We start from the raw sequence: 15,056 nt of genomic DNA on the forward strand, positions 1-15,056 counted from the left end.
ATATGTGGAAGTGAAATCTTTAGACGATTTAGTTGAGAAAATTAATCCAGCAACTAAATGAGTAATAATTTAGGAAATTATTCACGCCAGTGCGAAACATTCCCTTCTCGGATGTGAAGATTTTGATGCCTTTCTCTGATTTATGATTATGATTGCAAATTAAATATGTGTGTTTGGATTATTGTGAAAAAACATTTATTACTTCGGGTGTACAAAATATTGTGATGGTTATTTTTCACTAATTCTGACATTTGATTAAAAGAACACTATTATTATTATTATTATTATTATTATTATTATTATTATTATTAACATTATTATTATTATTTTAAAAAAATACTCAGTTAGGGCAGCACTATATCTGCTTCTGACGGCCTGATTTTTTTTTCTTAAACAGATGTATCTTAACTCACAGTGAGGAAAAAGTGCAGTTAAACGGGATTATTTTTTACATATAATTTGTGAAGTTTTTGCGTTAATGTTTTGTCAGTTTAAATGAATAGTGACGAGGCTTTTATTGTGAAGAACTGCATTGGGAAGTCTTGTCGTTGTTGCTGCTGGCAGAACACAGGCCGCAGTGATTTGGTAGCCGCTGCAGTAGGAGGAAGGACCGCGGTTCTACCCCTTCTATATTTCAGTTTCGCCTCGAAATTTTATCGGTGTTTCCTTCTGGTAGCGATCAGTAAATTGAGTGTACAGTAACGGTGTTCTATGATAACTAAGTCGTAGTATTACCAACGGACAGTGACATCAATCGCCATTTTAATTGCACGTTTTCCCTGACAGAACCGCTAGCACAACAATGGCTCTGAAAAGAATTCACAAGGTAAGGAAGTGAACGACGAGGCCCAGGATTTCGCAGTTTCGCTAGATATGTAGCTCCAGTGTTGCCCATCTGATGACTGTTGTCGATCATATTAAACTAAGAACAATTTGAAAATATTGACTGAATAACTCAGGCTCGGTTTCAACTGCGAGCTAACGGTCTCTGAATAGCGAGTGACGACAGTGAGAGCAGCAATGCGCCGCCTGTCTGTGTTCACCAGTGTAGCTACAAATGGCCCAAATGAACCGTTAGACTTAGCTACAAGTAGCCTTACCCGTTGGGTCTGCTGTTCGTAGTTACTGTGTGTCACACAAGCTCACCATCGACATTTTTTAATTTGTTATCATTATTATTAAATCTGGGTATAAAAGAATGTTAGCTATGCCGGCTACCAGTTAATGATATTAGCGGTGTGGCAGCGGTATCTGGCTAACATTATCTGTCCCGGTGGTTGGCTAACTCGGATAAGCTAACGTTAAAGGGTTCTGATCAAGCTAGCTAGCTTACGACCACAACGCTGTATCTTTACAGTAAAGAAAATGTAGTTTCTATTCCCAGACATTTTCTCACGTATCTCCCTAGTAGTTCCCATGTAGGGTAGTGAAGGTAACCTTAGCTAACGTTATTTATTAGCTTGAATTACTCGCTCCTTGATTTGACAGATAAGTTGTTAAGCTAAGCTAGCGGCAACGTTAGCTTGTTTAAAGAGGACACTCGCGCGTCATCTATCAACCCGTTTGCTTTTTTTAATGTTTTGTGTTGTTAACTTTTTGAATTTTCGACTAAGTATGCATTTAAGTGGGACTGTTATAGCTCGGCTAATGTAAGGGTGGATGTAACGTAAGCTAGCATATATCCCTGCCCTGTCTTTTCATTAAATCGTCCTCGTACTGTACAACCTGTAGGTATTTTAAATGGTCTTGTTACAGTAGTCGTGTTATTGTTTGTATCTGACACTGTACTCAACAAACTATCAATCTATAGGAAATAGCTAGCACTAATGTTAGCAGTGTGTCACTGTGGTGAAACAGGCCCCACGCGTTGTTCGCCTTTGATGCCATGTTGCTGACAGCAGGCGAGCAGCACATTATTATTATGCTGATTGGGTTAGCTGAACGTTGTGTTTTGTCTTGTTGGTGTTAATTCCTCCAGTAACGTCATCTCATGTCATAGTACCGGCATTATATTTCGGTCACTTGACATCCTGTGCTGTTATCGAACCTGAGCACCTCGTATTTACGCTAAGCTAACGTTTGCACCATAAGGTTACACTGGGCTACACACAACTAGCTTACATCCAGATTACCAGGCTGTCTTGATTATAGTAAAACCTCGGTTGTTGTATCGTAGCGATCTCAGTTTGGCTGTCACATGTACTACCTGTTGTACCTGGTGAAATGCCATTATGTAACAACGGTCACTCCAGTAATCAAAGCTCACCGTACCACTGTACTGTTGTTGTGGCTGTAGGAAATGCATTTTGAGTCGCTACTATTGCAGTGAGACTTTGTAATTGCAGTGGCTGTGGATCTGTTTACAAACAATGACTTAGTCGACTATACATCTTATACAGGGCCTGTTAAGTCGTATTTTAAAAAAAAAAAAAAATCATCAGTCTATCGGTAGGGAATACCATTATATTATTGACAGTCATTTTCCAGGGGTTTTCCCCTGTTATTTTTTTCTCAGATGTGTAGGTTGTTGTTTATGGAAATACTTGAATTACTGCAGGTCCTGATCAACTGACATATCTTTTTTTTTTTTTTTTTTTCTCAGGAGTTGAACGACTTGGCACGGGATCCACCAGCCCAGTGTTCTGCAGGACCAGTAGGAGATGACAGTAAGTTCAACATCTAAACCAACACTATCCTGTAGGGCTGCAACTAACAATTATTTTCATTATCAATTAATCTCCTAATCATCAAAAGGGATGTCTTATACTGTAATACATTACACAATTTGTAGATTTATCCTTTCACCTGTAAATGTGAAATTAACTGTCTCCAGATTTCTCAGAGGTTACATTTTCTGATTTTTGTGTTGAGTTTAAGATGTGGAAAATTGTCCACAGTGTTACTTCCACAGATTGCAACTGAAACACATACAGTGTTTTTGAGCTTAAAGCTTGTAGCCTTGGAAAGGAAAATACAAGCATCAGTGGAGGTGCTGGCGTTTGATGTGTGGAGTTCAGTGCATTTAACTAAATGAAGGAAGTGCTCCTGTTTTTTTAAGCAAGCAGATCCAGGAAATACCTGGGCTGCCTCTTGTGAAAATACTGGTTCATTATAAAACCATAATATTTCTGACTCTATTGCTACATGTCAATTTCACTTTTGCTTTCAGTGCACATGTATGGGGAAATCTCATCTGGCTAGTATGTTATTCTTTTGTGATGTAGGAGTAAATGGCTGTCATTTGTATTTATTCACCTAAAATTCTTTTTCCTATAAAGACTGAAAAGTAATACTCGGAAGGCATTCATGAACTCACTTTGTTAATTTAAGTACTTTGGATAAAATAAGTTTCATACATATTGTAGGTAATTCCTTGGAAACATATTTTTATTTGTAATGTTGTCAGTAAAGAAAGTCAGTGATGGAAAGTAGGTTTTTCTTACCAGTGTCATCAGTGGCCAATAATACATAGTGGAATAGTCTGTTTAGGGTTGAACAATTAATTGAAAAAATTTATGGCAGTCACAATATTGCTCACTACATTTTTCAAATCAAATTCACAATATATGAGGCATAATATGTAACATTTCCTAAAAAGCAATGCATAGACTTAAATAAACATAGTCCCTCTCAAGCATTCCCTATAACCCACGAATGTGTGGTGGTGTCTTCATCTGCAGAGACTTGTCCCCCTGTTTGTATTTCCTTACTTTCATAATATTTAACTGTGCTTGGAACACTTTATCAACCTGGAATGTCCATATTTGATGCCCTGGGAAGGAGAGCCACAGTAGTCATTTATATTTCTTGGGGATTTACAAACAGCTTGGACAAATCCCACTCAATCTACCTTTAAAGACAAAATGTCAAAATACTATTTTAAATGAAATATTGCCATGTTGCCTGCACACCATATCCTACCGACTGTTTTGTGCAGTTCCCTGCAAACGTCATTCCATAATTTATTTTAAGGTTGTTGTTTTTTTCAATGGAAGTCAGAATGATGATGTAAAAATAACCATTTCTTCTAATATTGCAAATCATATCATAATTGCAGAATCAGTCAAAATCATCCCAATTAAATATTTTTTCAAAATTGCTCAGTCCTATGGTTTACTTAAATGATCTTAACATCTTAACATTTTAAATCCATCCAAAGAGAGGTACAGTTTAATAATGTCTGGTTAGCTTCTAAATTTGTCGCTGTATTTTCATTGTGGTGTAGTCTGTCTTTGAGAAGGGCTCATGCTGCTACCAGTTCAAAGCTCTTCTTTCAACATCCTGGCTACGTGGGTCTCGGCTTCGATATTCTTGTCATTTGTCTATAGTTTTTAAGTTCACTGTCCATTTTGTACATGGTAGAAGCTGTTGTAAACAAGTCAAAGTAGACAGTACATTCAGACATTGACCTTCAATGATGGACATTTACTTATCAGGTTAACTGTTACATTTGCCTACTCAAAGCCAATATTTCAGGCTTTTTGATGGTCTGTGTGGTGCTTTTTGTTTGTTTTTACCATTTTAAGTACTAGTGTCATATATTATAAGGAGGAAATGGCACGTTTTACAGTTCTACCTGATATTCAGTGCATGATGTGCCATAAATGTACCAGAATCTCCGAGTTGACATACTGTAAATATTGGACACTGATAAGCCAATTTGTGGAACCAAATTATCATTAGCCAAATGTTTTCTCCTCTGAATGACTGCAGAGTGGCACTTGACATACTTTCTTCAGCCACCTTACTATAAACACATGCTGTGGAAACTTGTTTTTTCAGTTTGTAGTGTAGCTGACGTGTCACGTGTGTTGTATTATTGTTTCAAAATAATACACCAAGCTGAGTAGTTTCGGTTATGTTTGTTGAATGTATTTTTGTGTACCTGAATGTGCACAATATTGTGAACACCTGTATAATCTAAAACAATTCAGTACAGTGGCCCTCTGATAAATACCATGTTTGTGAATTTTATGATCATTTTTGTTGGGACTGTCAAAGAAGTCTTGGTTTTATATTCTGGTGTTGTGATTGACTACATTTCATTAAAAGGTAAATCTATATCTTAATATATCTCCCAGCTTCACCTATCTACTCATCTTTTTAACTGTATATACTGTAGGGAAGACAAAATATCAGTGCTATGGGTATTGTGTTTATCCTTTGTCTGCACCAACAGAATTATTTGTTGCAGGACTTTGAAAGGCTGCACAATTTGTGAATTTTACTTGTAGTGTGTAATAACACAGTACAACCCTGTTGTTCAAAACACAGGAATAAATAACTTCCGGTTTCACAGTAACAAAATTTTGCGGACTTTTTAACATGATAGATAGCGTATACCGGCAGAGTCCTGGTTGGAGTGGTTGTACATCACCATGGTAACGCTACTGTATTCCTGATCATCCACTGGCCTCATCCGTGTCCCAGTCTAGTAGGTCCACAAACTGAACCAACTAGCTAATGGCAGCTACGGCACAGTTAGCAGCTGTGTGACGGTGACTTAAGTATTACAAGAGAAAAGGTCCGTGTTGCAACAGTCCCTCGGGCCTAATGGCAAGACAAAGCTCCCAAATGGAATTTGACGTGTTTTTTGTTTTTCTGTGACTATTGAATAAATAAAAACGTGGTCTACTAAGACACTTCTCACAGACTGTTTAGTCAACTATTAGAGGGCAGCCTTAAGTAGCTTTTTTTTTTTAAAAACATTCAAGTAAATGTGTCACTTTGAATTAACACTCATGTCTTTTTTTTACTATTTGATTGTCAGTTATTTGCTTTGTAAAGCAACATAGCTTTAAACGTTTATTTTGATGACCATGTGGTCTTGTATTGTGTTGGATATGATGTCATCATTTCCTTGATCCTCCTATGATGACACAACTGCAATTGATACATTTTGGAGATTTTGAAACTTGTTTTATACTTGAGGAAGAGTATTGCCAAATGAGAGCTGTTTGGCAATTGTTTTGGGGTTTTTAACTCCATTTAACCACATTTTGTCTGTTTTTGCTAATCCAGCGTTCTTTTGTCCTCATAAAAAGCACTGCCCTAATGGTTGTCATTTCAATGGGGGGAAAAAACAACAACAAAAACTCAAATGTACACACACATTGATTTGAACATGAGTCTACCCAGGTTGACGTAAACTTACTGAGGACACTAAAGCAGCAACATCAGGGCGAGCTGATGTTTATCACTACTGAAACACCTGGGCTCCACAAGGGACCAACACCCACACAATCGCCTCAATGTTTGAGGTTTGTGTTGTATGCAGGCACATACAGTACATATTCATGGATCATCTGGGCGTCTCATGGTCACTGGGCAACTCAACAGACAACATTCACTGGTTATTATGTGTTTAGCTATTTCAGTAAGAATATTCAGGAAACATTAAACATATTTATCCCCAAATCTTGACATGTTAATTTAGTATGTATTTTATAAGTTCTTAAATGAGTACAAATTGGTTTAATGGCATTAATTATATTCTAAACATTCTTTCTAAAACATAACATATATTTCATCATTTACAAAAGGAAATGAAACATTTGTCAAATTTGACAAGTCAACAATGCTGGTTAATAACTACTTGATGAAGCCTGAGTCTGACATGTTCTAAAATAGATTAAATCTGTGAACATTTGTTTGAAAAAAAAAATACATATTTAATTTAGATATTTCTATCACAGGACAAACAGACTCCTGTGTTCACATTTGATCACACATGTGAACAGTACATTTTACCTGAGGCAAGAAATGTGCTTGAATTAACTTGAGGGGATGCAGCACTTGTTTGTACGTTGTCTCAAACACAGCTCCTCTGTTTCAGTGTCATCAACAAATGTTTAACCATATGAGCGCTATTGGCATCCTCGCTTGAAGTCAGTTTGATAAAAATGTTCAGGCATACTTGAACAGCTTTTTCTTTATGCCATTAAAATGTCTTGCATGAAAAAAATCAAAGTGAGCATGCATTCTGTAGCGTGTGTACAGTTGATACGAGGAAACAGTGGTCATGTTAGAGCCAAATCTAAGAAATTAATCACTTCTTAATTACCATATTTCAGTGATGTTACATCGAATACATTTGTTGCTAAAATAGAATTGTGGGAAAAATAAGTAGCAGCACCTTTGCTCTGTGCATGATGCTTCCGGCCATCCAACATCAAATAAACCACTCTTACTATAATCTACAGGAAAGTGACTCTCATGAGATATAATTGCTGTGGTTTACTTTTTTTTGTCAATGTGACATTTGTCCTCAGACCTCAACAGGATGCTTGAAGTAGACAGGTTTAAATGCTGCCAAATCCAATTCTGATGGTTTGTTTTTGTGTGTTGCCCAAGCCTTTTTTTTTATAATTACATCTCATGTCAGGGTAGCAGTGTCCTCTCAAGCAGAAATGTTGATTATTCATGTAAGCAGCATTTCTGATTGTAAATATGTGTCTACTGCCATTATATGACCCTTTACCATTTACAATCTAAAAAAAATGTTTCAAAGAATAGACCTATTTGTCCTGAGTTGCACTTTATGTAAGAGGCTGTTATTCAACTGTACAAATAAACATGCAAACTTCATGTGGCATTATTTATTCTAACACTTCTCAGCCACACGTTGTGTTCTTTGTGTTTCATAACCAATTTTTGTTTTCTTTTTGTTTCAGTGTTTCACTGGCAAGCCACAATAATGGGACCTGTAAGTATTCACTTGGCCACAGCTTCAATTGCACTGCTTAAGTTTTTACTTGAAATTAATATTCACACACATTGTGACAGAATGGTGTTGTCGTTATTTTTTACTCTCAAGATTTGAACTCTTGAGTTATGCTCTTCAAACAAGCAAACGTAGTAAGCCGACGTTTCCAGTTGACAGCAGCCCTAGTATTTAATTTTATATTCCATTTTGCATGCATTCATTTGTCAACCTTGCATTTAGTAATGAGATGAATGGATTTCTCTCCCTGCCTTAGAATGACAGTCCTTACCAGAGCGGGGTTTTCTTCTTGACCATACACTTCCCCACAGACTACCCCTTCAAACCGCCAAAGGTAAGAAAGACATAAACATACACAAGCACACAAAAGAAGCAGGACACGTAAGCAAAGCAACAGTGAGGCACAAAAAATGTCTCTTGCCTGATAAAACATACCACAGCTATACATCATTCAGTTTCCTGTTGTTCCTCTCACCTGCCCCTCTTTCTCACTCCCTCCCCCAACATTTCTTCTCTCTGTCTGTTTTCAGGTTGCATTTACCACAAGAATCTACCACCCAAATATCAACAGCAACGGCAGCATTTGTCTTGACATTCTGCGATCACAGTGGTCTCCAGCTCTCACCATCTCCAAAGGTAGGCAGTTTCTCACTGGCCTTCAGACTTTTTACTGCACATATGGTTACAGATAAATGGCAGATGCTTCTGCCTTTATAAACAGGATGTTAATAATGAAGAAACAGGGGAAACATGTTGGTTTCCTTTTTAAATGAAAATGCTTCTCACAAATTATACATTACTTCTCATGCAGAGGTCCTTGTATTAAACTGGAGTGTGTATCTCTGTAAATGTCAGCTTTAGCCCTTTTCATCCAGTGCTGGGTTATTACTAAACATGGTATAAATGTGTCCCTCATGCACAGCAGTGTTTCTTTTTATATCGCCATTACATGCATTATCAACACTTCTATAGCTGTGACATATACTGTAGCCTACTTGCATCCCAGGGTCATCCCAAGGAAGTCGACCGAGATTATGAAAATGTCTGTTTTTGTTTGTGAAAACTGATTGTTTAACTCTTAAACTTGGTCTGGTCCATTTCAGTCCTCCTGTCCATCTGCTCTCTGCTGTGCGACCCAAACCCGGATGACCCCTTAGTACCCGAGATCGCCCGCATCTACAAGACGGACAGGGAAAAGTAAGTTATCGGTCTCTGCTTTTTTTTGTTTGTTTTGTTTTGTTTTGTTTTTTCCTGGCATCATTTGGGTGCTTTCTAAATTGTTTCCATACTTCATGGGTCTTGTCAAAATTTGGGTTAATAGCAGGGCTCAAAATTAACACCAGGCACCAGCCAAATGCTGGTAAAATATGCAAGTGGCTGGTAGATTTCACTTGCCATTTCAACAAAGGACACAAAAGTTTGCACCTCTGGGTTGTAAATAATGTAAAAAATAAAGACTGGTAACCAAACTGATAAAATGTCAAGTCTCCAGGTGGAGCTGTTATAAAGCCTGTTCTGTCAACAAATTAGTTACTGATGGACAGAAGCTCCATTTTGCTACTGATTTATTTGATTTATGTTACTGATATTGAGTGTATAACAGTCACACTGGCTGGAACAGTAGTCTCCTACATTAATTGAAAGCTCAAATACATGAAAATGGCAGGTTTTAAAAAAAGTGTCATCACAGGTTAAATTATGGAAACTGGCTTTGGCAATCTACTGACCACTTACTGTTCATGTTAATAGGATCTTACACTGGACAGACAATTTTTTCCCAATTTCGTTGCCCCAGACAAATTTTAGAACTGGAATTTCTTCCAGATTGGTTGTCACTTGACGTTCAGTTTCCTGAATGATCAGCAGTCTGGCTGTAAGATGGTTGGTTGGATTTCTGGCATGTCGGAAATTTTAGTCAGCTGTGTTGCAGTTTGAGTAGTACCATGGTTTGATTTCCCACATGGGTACGTACAACAGATCCCTTATAAACTGTAGCAAGCTTGTATTAATGTTATCGTAACTTAAAACTTAAATATAAAACTACTGTGATCTAAAATTGACCTTCCTGCAGCCTAGAGAAACCATACTGTCTAATGTCTACATCTCCCAGACATCTGAGGTTTCATGTTTTTATTGTTTTCATCTTAGTTTAGTTTTGTTCTCTTTTTGTCAACATTTTTGAGGAAGCGGATGTCTTGTTTGAATAAACTTTATTGGACCAAACTGACTGGGGATTCTGTACTTGCGTTTTGTGCGAGCAGCCATGTCATGTTCAGTCAGTTGATCGGTACAGTGTAAGCATAAGTCGCAGTGAGAGTAAGGACAACACTCAAGATTTTAAGGAAACACTCAGTGTCTGTCAAACTTTACAGATTCTCAGAATTTTGTTATATTCTCTCTTCAAAATGGGTAACTCCGTCCATCTGAAGTTAATAATTCTGGGTTCCATCCTCTACCTGCTGCTCTGGCACAGAGCATCTTTAGAGATCAAACAATATTATGAATAGAGATGTGTGCAATTAGTGGACTCCGCAATTAAACATTGCTACGCTTACAAGTCAGCGTCAGAAACACTAGGAGGTTAAACTAATTGCCAATATTCTATTGATGTACAAAACTTGTTAACTGTTGTCTTTAAGATGTTACGTAGCCAGCCACCACTAGCTGGGGCTGCAATCCCTGCAGACGGCAGCCCTTATCTTCCTGAGCTAATGCAAGGATAGCAAAACTAGCGTGATTCATCAGCATTTCCTCTAGAAAGTCAAAATAAGTTTGTGTGTAGTTGTGCCAAAATAAACTGGCATATAACCACTCGACTGGAGCAGTTTGTAACCACATTCAGCACAGGCATGTGGACTATAACCTGCAAGGACTGCAGGCTGCTGCTAACATTAGCCCCACTCTCTGCAAACCAATATGACTTTCTTTACCAGCTGATGCTATGATCCTGCTCAGCCTGAGAAAGTAAAGCATCTAGCAAGTTTTTGCCATGTGTAGTGATCATAATGCACGTTAAAAAGGTCCACACATTTCAGTAGCATTAGAAATAGGATTTAGTTATTGAAGAATGTGTTTAACAGTTTGTCATAGCTCTTAGTACACACAACATTTCGTACAGTGTTTAACCTTATTGATTAATAAGTTGTGTTCACTGTTGACTGTTTACTGAGGCATTTCTTTTAGACTGGTTGACGTCTAAATTCAAATTTCTACTTAATTGAAAGGGAAATTAGTCACCAGCAACATTGTTTTAGAAATACTGAAAGAATGTTATCAGGATGCTACTTTGCATTTCGCCTCATTAATTCATCTGGCTCTATGAAAACAGTGTTACCAAACAGTTGCTGAAGCTCAGTTGGCACTTTGTAGCAAGAAGTGTCTGCTGCAAGTGGTTGGCGCATAATGGGATTGACTCCTTTCCTTAAAACAAAGCAAACATGGTATGTCTTTTGTTGAGATGATGAAGCGTATGTACACCTCTCCACTCAGAGGTCACGATAAACAGAAATAAAGAAATACATACTAATGCTGGCTCTTCTGCCTTGGTCAATTTGGTATCCCCTGGTTTAAAGCATCAGGCTCCAACAAGCTTAATGAACATAATTGGTACAGTGAGAATGGCTGTCATTTTGTTTGTGCTGTATCTGTGCTTAAACAGCAGAAGTCCTCCTGTTGCTGGTTGGCCAGCAGCATTGAGTACGTTTACATGCACGTAATCTTTCACTATTATTCCAAATCTGCCAATACTCCATATTTGTTACAGGTCATGCAAACAGCATACTCTGTTTGCATATTCATTATTCTTAAAGTAGCATTTTCCAATAAATACATGTGGTATACACTGAGTTTATTCAAGTTTTAGGAGCATTCTCTGGACGTGTATGCAGCGCATTCGCAAATATACGTCTCAGCTGGAAGTTTGAATGTAGTTTACGACACACAGCTTCTTGCCTGTTTATGGTCAGCTCTAACCAATAGATTGCAAGGCTGGGTTAGTGATGCATGCACAAAATAAAAGCCCACATTTCTGATCAAAAGGAGAAACATACTTGAACATTATAAAAGAGCTGGATATAAAGAGGTTTTTGCGTTTGATGAGATGTGTAATAGAAGTCACAGGACTACGTCATTATGTTTATCAGAGTACATGGCTGCATGCAAACAGAAAAAGAAATCATTAATATGATTAATTTTAAGTAGACATGTAAACAATGTTATGTGTTTTTCAGACAAGGGCAAAAACTGGAATATTTTGTGCCAGGGGTCCTGCATGGGTGCAGTTTTACAAACCTGCACCCACAAAGCCCAGTACCAGAACTGACTAGTTAGCCACGTCTCCAAGTCAAATCCAGACCTGCTCAGAACTGTTAATATAAGTATGTAATAATAATAATATGTTATAATTAAACACACAAACACAGTCATACAGTCACTCACTTGTTTTCTCAGTTGGTGCTACACCTGTGCTCCTGCAGCAGTCAGTGTGTTTCCACAGCAACGACATGCCTCACTTGCTGCTGTCAAAACCCAAGACTTTTTTTTGGCAGTTTTTACGAACAGCAAAGCCACTGACAGCGTTGTCTCTCTCTAATCAACACAACTTTCTCCCAAACAGACGACTTGGCCATGAACGATGCATTGTCCACAATTTGATATTCTTACTGACCTATTTTGCGTTAATGTCACCCATGTTAGCCAGCAGCTAACCCACAATACTGTCAGATCAGAGTGATGCCCAACTATTTGGCAGGATGGGGTCAAAGGTGGTGTCACGGCCTTTGTTAGTAAAAAAAAAAAAATCCTGCCGGCTCTTTAGCCTTAGTGGATTTAAATGTTAAAAATAGTGCACAGTCATTTTCATTTCTGATTTCTAGAGGAGAAAATAAACAATATTATGTTATATGTGTTATGTTATTCTTTTCCCTCGCTGCAAGCCTGTAATTAGTTTGGTTTTACCCGTGCCCGTTCCTGTTAATTTATATAATACAACTTTTTTGCCGATTTACTCGGACACAGCAACCTGGCGCAGCACTCTGTTTTGTGAATGTAAACATATTCATTGACTCCTGGCAGTTTGCTGCAGTGTTAAGAGGAAACAAAAACAAACCTGCTGAATTTTGGTGCAGCATGGCAGAGCTGTATGTGCCCTTGTAGCGTGCCAGCCAGCTGGTGTCTCTGCTGCTGCTGCAGGGATTGCAGCCAAACTTATGATGCACACATGAAAAATAATGGAGATGGTAGTGTTGCAACTTCCCTACAGATTTTTTTTGTAAAAGATGTCACAAAATCGTAACGTGCTGGTGTTACACATGTTGGTCTTTATAAGGCAAAACAACTAATGATTCTTTGTCTGTCTTTCTCTCTGCTTCTTCGCAGGTACAACAAAATAGCTCGGGAATGGACACAAAAGTATGCAATGTAGTGTTGGGGTAGAATCATGGCCAACCACCTCTACGACATAAGGTTAGGGGAGCTTCAGACGTAAAGAGAAAACAAACAAAAAACCATTCAAACAAATGAAAAGTTTAAAACAAGATCTTGTTGGTTTCCATTGGAGTGCTTTCTTTGAGCCACGCCTCCCCTTCACCAGAGTACCTGTAAAAACTCCCTCTGCCCCACCTCCTACGTTCTCTCCCCCCTTCCTCTCTCTGTTTGACTTTGCCCCCCCCCTTCCCTTCCCTTCCCTCCCCTCCCGCCTCTCAGCTCACCTGCCCACCCTCCAGTGTACATATTGTCAACTTGCAATGGTAACACCCATCTCTCCTTACTCCTTTGTCACCTCCTCCCTCCTTCGTGACCTCTCTGACCCCCCACACCACCCAACCCCCATCTCCTGACTTCTGTATTCCGTTACATTTTTGTCACCACGCAGGTTGGGCTATCGCAGCCCCCCCCCCCACACCCAAACCACCCCTTTTTTCCTACACAGCCTGCATCCTCACCCACCTTCCCCAGACGTTAATCACTAAAAGCATTCCTTTGAGCATCTGTAAAACTTTGAGGGGACCTTTTTTTTTCTTTATTTCCCTGTTTTTTTAGGGGGTGGGAGACAATAAGATGGAGGGATTTTTACACTCTGCACCCTTTCTTGTTTTGTTGTCCTTATAATTCCCATCCGTAGAGGTGACAATTCAAGAAAGCAGTTTTCGCACGCGAGTCGAAGGGCACTCTGTATTTTCTACAATAAATACGTAAAAGAAATCATCGCAGGCTATGTAAAATGGAAAAAAAAATGCACATGGCCTATTTTGGTCTTCTGTTGGATTCTATGAAAGGACTTGAATTTATCCCCACACCTCCCGCTCCTGATCCCCCCCTCCTCCCACCCCACCCCTACCCCAAGTTGACCCCTTTGTACACACACATAGACACACATGCACGCACAAATGTAACCCCATGTCACCCCCACCACTACCACCAACTTTTCTTTATTCACAAAGTGGAGGTTCTGGACCAGGTATTTAAGCAATTTATTTTTCTTAGTTTAACCTGTGTTTTTATCCCCCCCCTCCCCATAACTCTTTAGGTTGCATTTTTTTTTCTTTTCTTTTTTTTCTTTTTTTTTCTTTTTTGTTTTTTTTTTTTTTTTTTTTGCTATTGTTAAATTAGAGGCTAACATCTTAAATGGCTATGGGACTGGCTTGGGCTCTGGGTGCGAGGAGAACCCACTCTTCTTGCACAAAACCTCTGTATATTGAATTACCTGAGAGGCTCGTTGAGCTTTGTGTGTTGATTAAACTGTGTAATAAAAACCCATGACTCCTGTGTTGACTCATTCTCAGGCCCCTTTTAGAGGACATACAGAGGTAGCTAAGGGACATGTGCAGCCGGGTCACATTCATGACCCAGTTTTACAGGATGAATAACACCTGCTGTTACCACATGGTATTGCTGGTATTTGACATTTAAATCATTACCAATAAATTATCTATACCTGGTTGAATAAAACGTCAAGGGTTTTGAAATTGTTCAGAATTAATTGTAAGGGTGTGGGAGATCTAGTTCTGCATGTTGTTTGTGCTTCCTTGTCTCAGTTGGAAACTAAACTCAAATTATATGTTGGTAAAAAAAATGTATTTGCAGAATAACGAAATGGATTGCATGAATACAGGAATCCTAGAAGCTTTACCTCCAGACATAACACTTGAAATTCCAGTAAGTTTATTTTTATCTTCACGGTGGTGGTTCGTTTTGTCGCCCTCTGGTGGTACTTTTATGTAAAGTAATTTCAGTGCTGTAAACTTCAGTTTATGGTGATTCATTGTCCATATAACAGCGATTAGTTTTAAACGAGTGACCCGGTTCTTTTGTGTTAAAGCGTGTTTATGAAATT

General features: G+C 38.5%; 1 protein-coding gene across 1 annotated transcript; it reads left to right on the forward strand.

Moving 5' to 3' along the window:
- The first annotated feature begins 558 nt into the window (after window positions 1-558).
- Window positions 559-14,475, forward strand: ube2d2 (ubiquitin-conjugating enzyme E2D 2 (UBC4/5 homolog, yeast)). The gene is made up of 7 exons (XM_084718763.1): window positions 559-826; window positions 2,603-2,666; window positions 7,674-7,705; window positions 7,980-8,057; window positions 8,254-8,359; window positions 8,827-8,920; window positions 13,100-14,475. The coding sequence occupies exons 1-7, from the start codon at window positions 803-805 to the stop codon at window positions 13,143-13,145; spliced, it is 444 nt and encodes a 147-aa protein (XP_084574889.1). The 5' UTR covers window positions 559-802; the 3' UTR covers window positions 13,146-14,475.
- The last annotated feature ends 581 nt before the right edge of the window (window positions 14,476-15,056 follow it).

Source organism: Lutjanus erythropterus, chromosome 5, assembly GCF_056507025.1.
Source record: "Lutjanus erythropterus isolate fLutEry1 chromosome 5, fLutEry1.hap2, whole genome shotgun sequence".
Taxonomy (NCBI): domain Eukaryota; kingdom Metazoa; phylum Chordata; class Actinopteri; order Lutjaniformes; family Lutjanidae; genus Lutjanus; species Lutjanus erythropterus.

What these genes read in the sequence shown, in the direction of transcription:
- ube2d2 (XM_084718763.1), top strand. Translation starts at nt 803, where the DNA reads ATGGCTCTGAAAAGAATTCACAAG. An exon ending in AGGACCAGTAGGAGATGACA is followed by an intron (nt 2,667 to 7,673) that starts GTAAGTTCAACA and finishes TTTTTGTTTCAG; the next exon opens with TGTTTCACTGGCAAGCCACA. An exon ending in AAGCCACAATAATGGGACCT is followed by an intron (nt 7,706 to 7,979) that starts GTAAGTATTCAC and finishes TCCCTGCCTTAG; the next exon opens with AATGACAGTCCTTACCAGAG.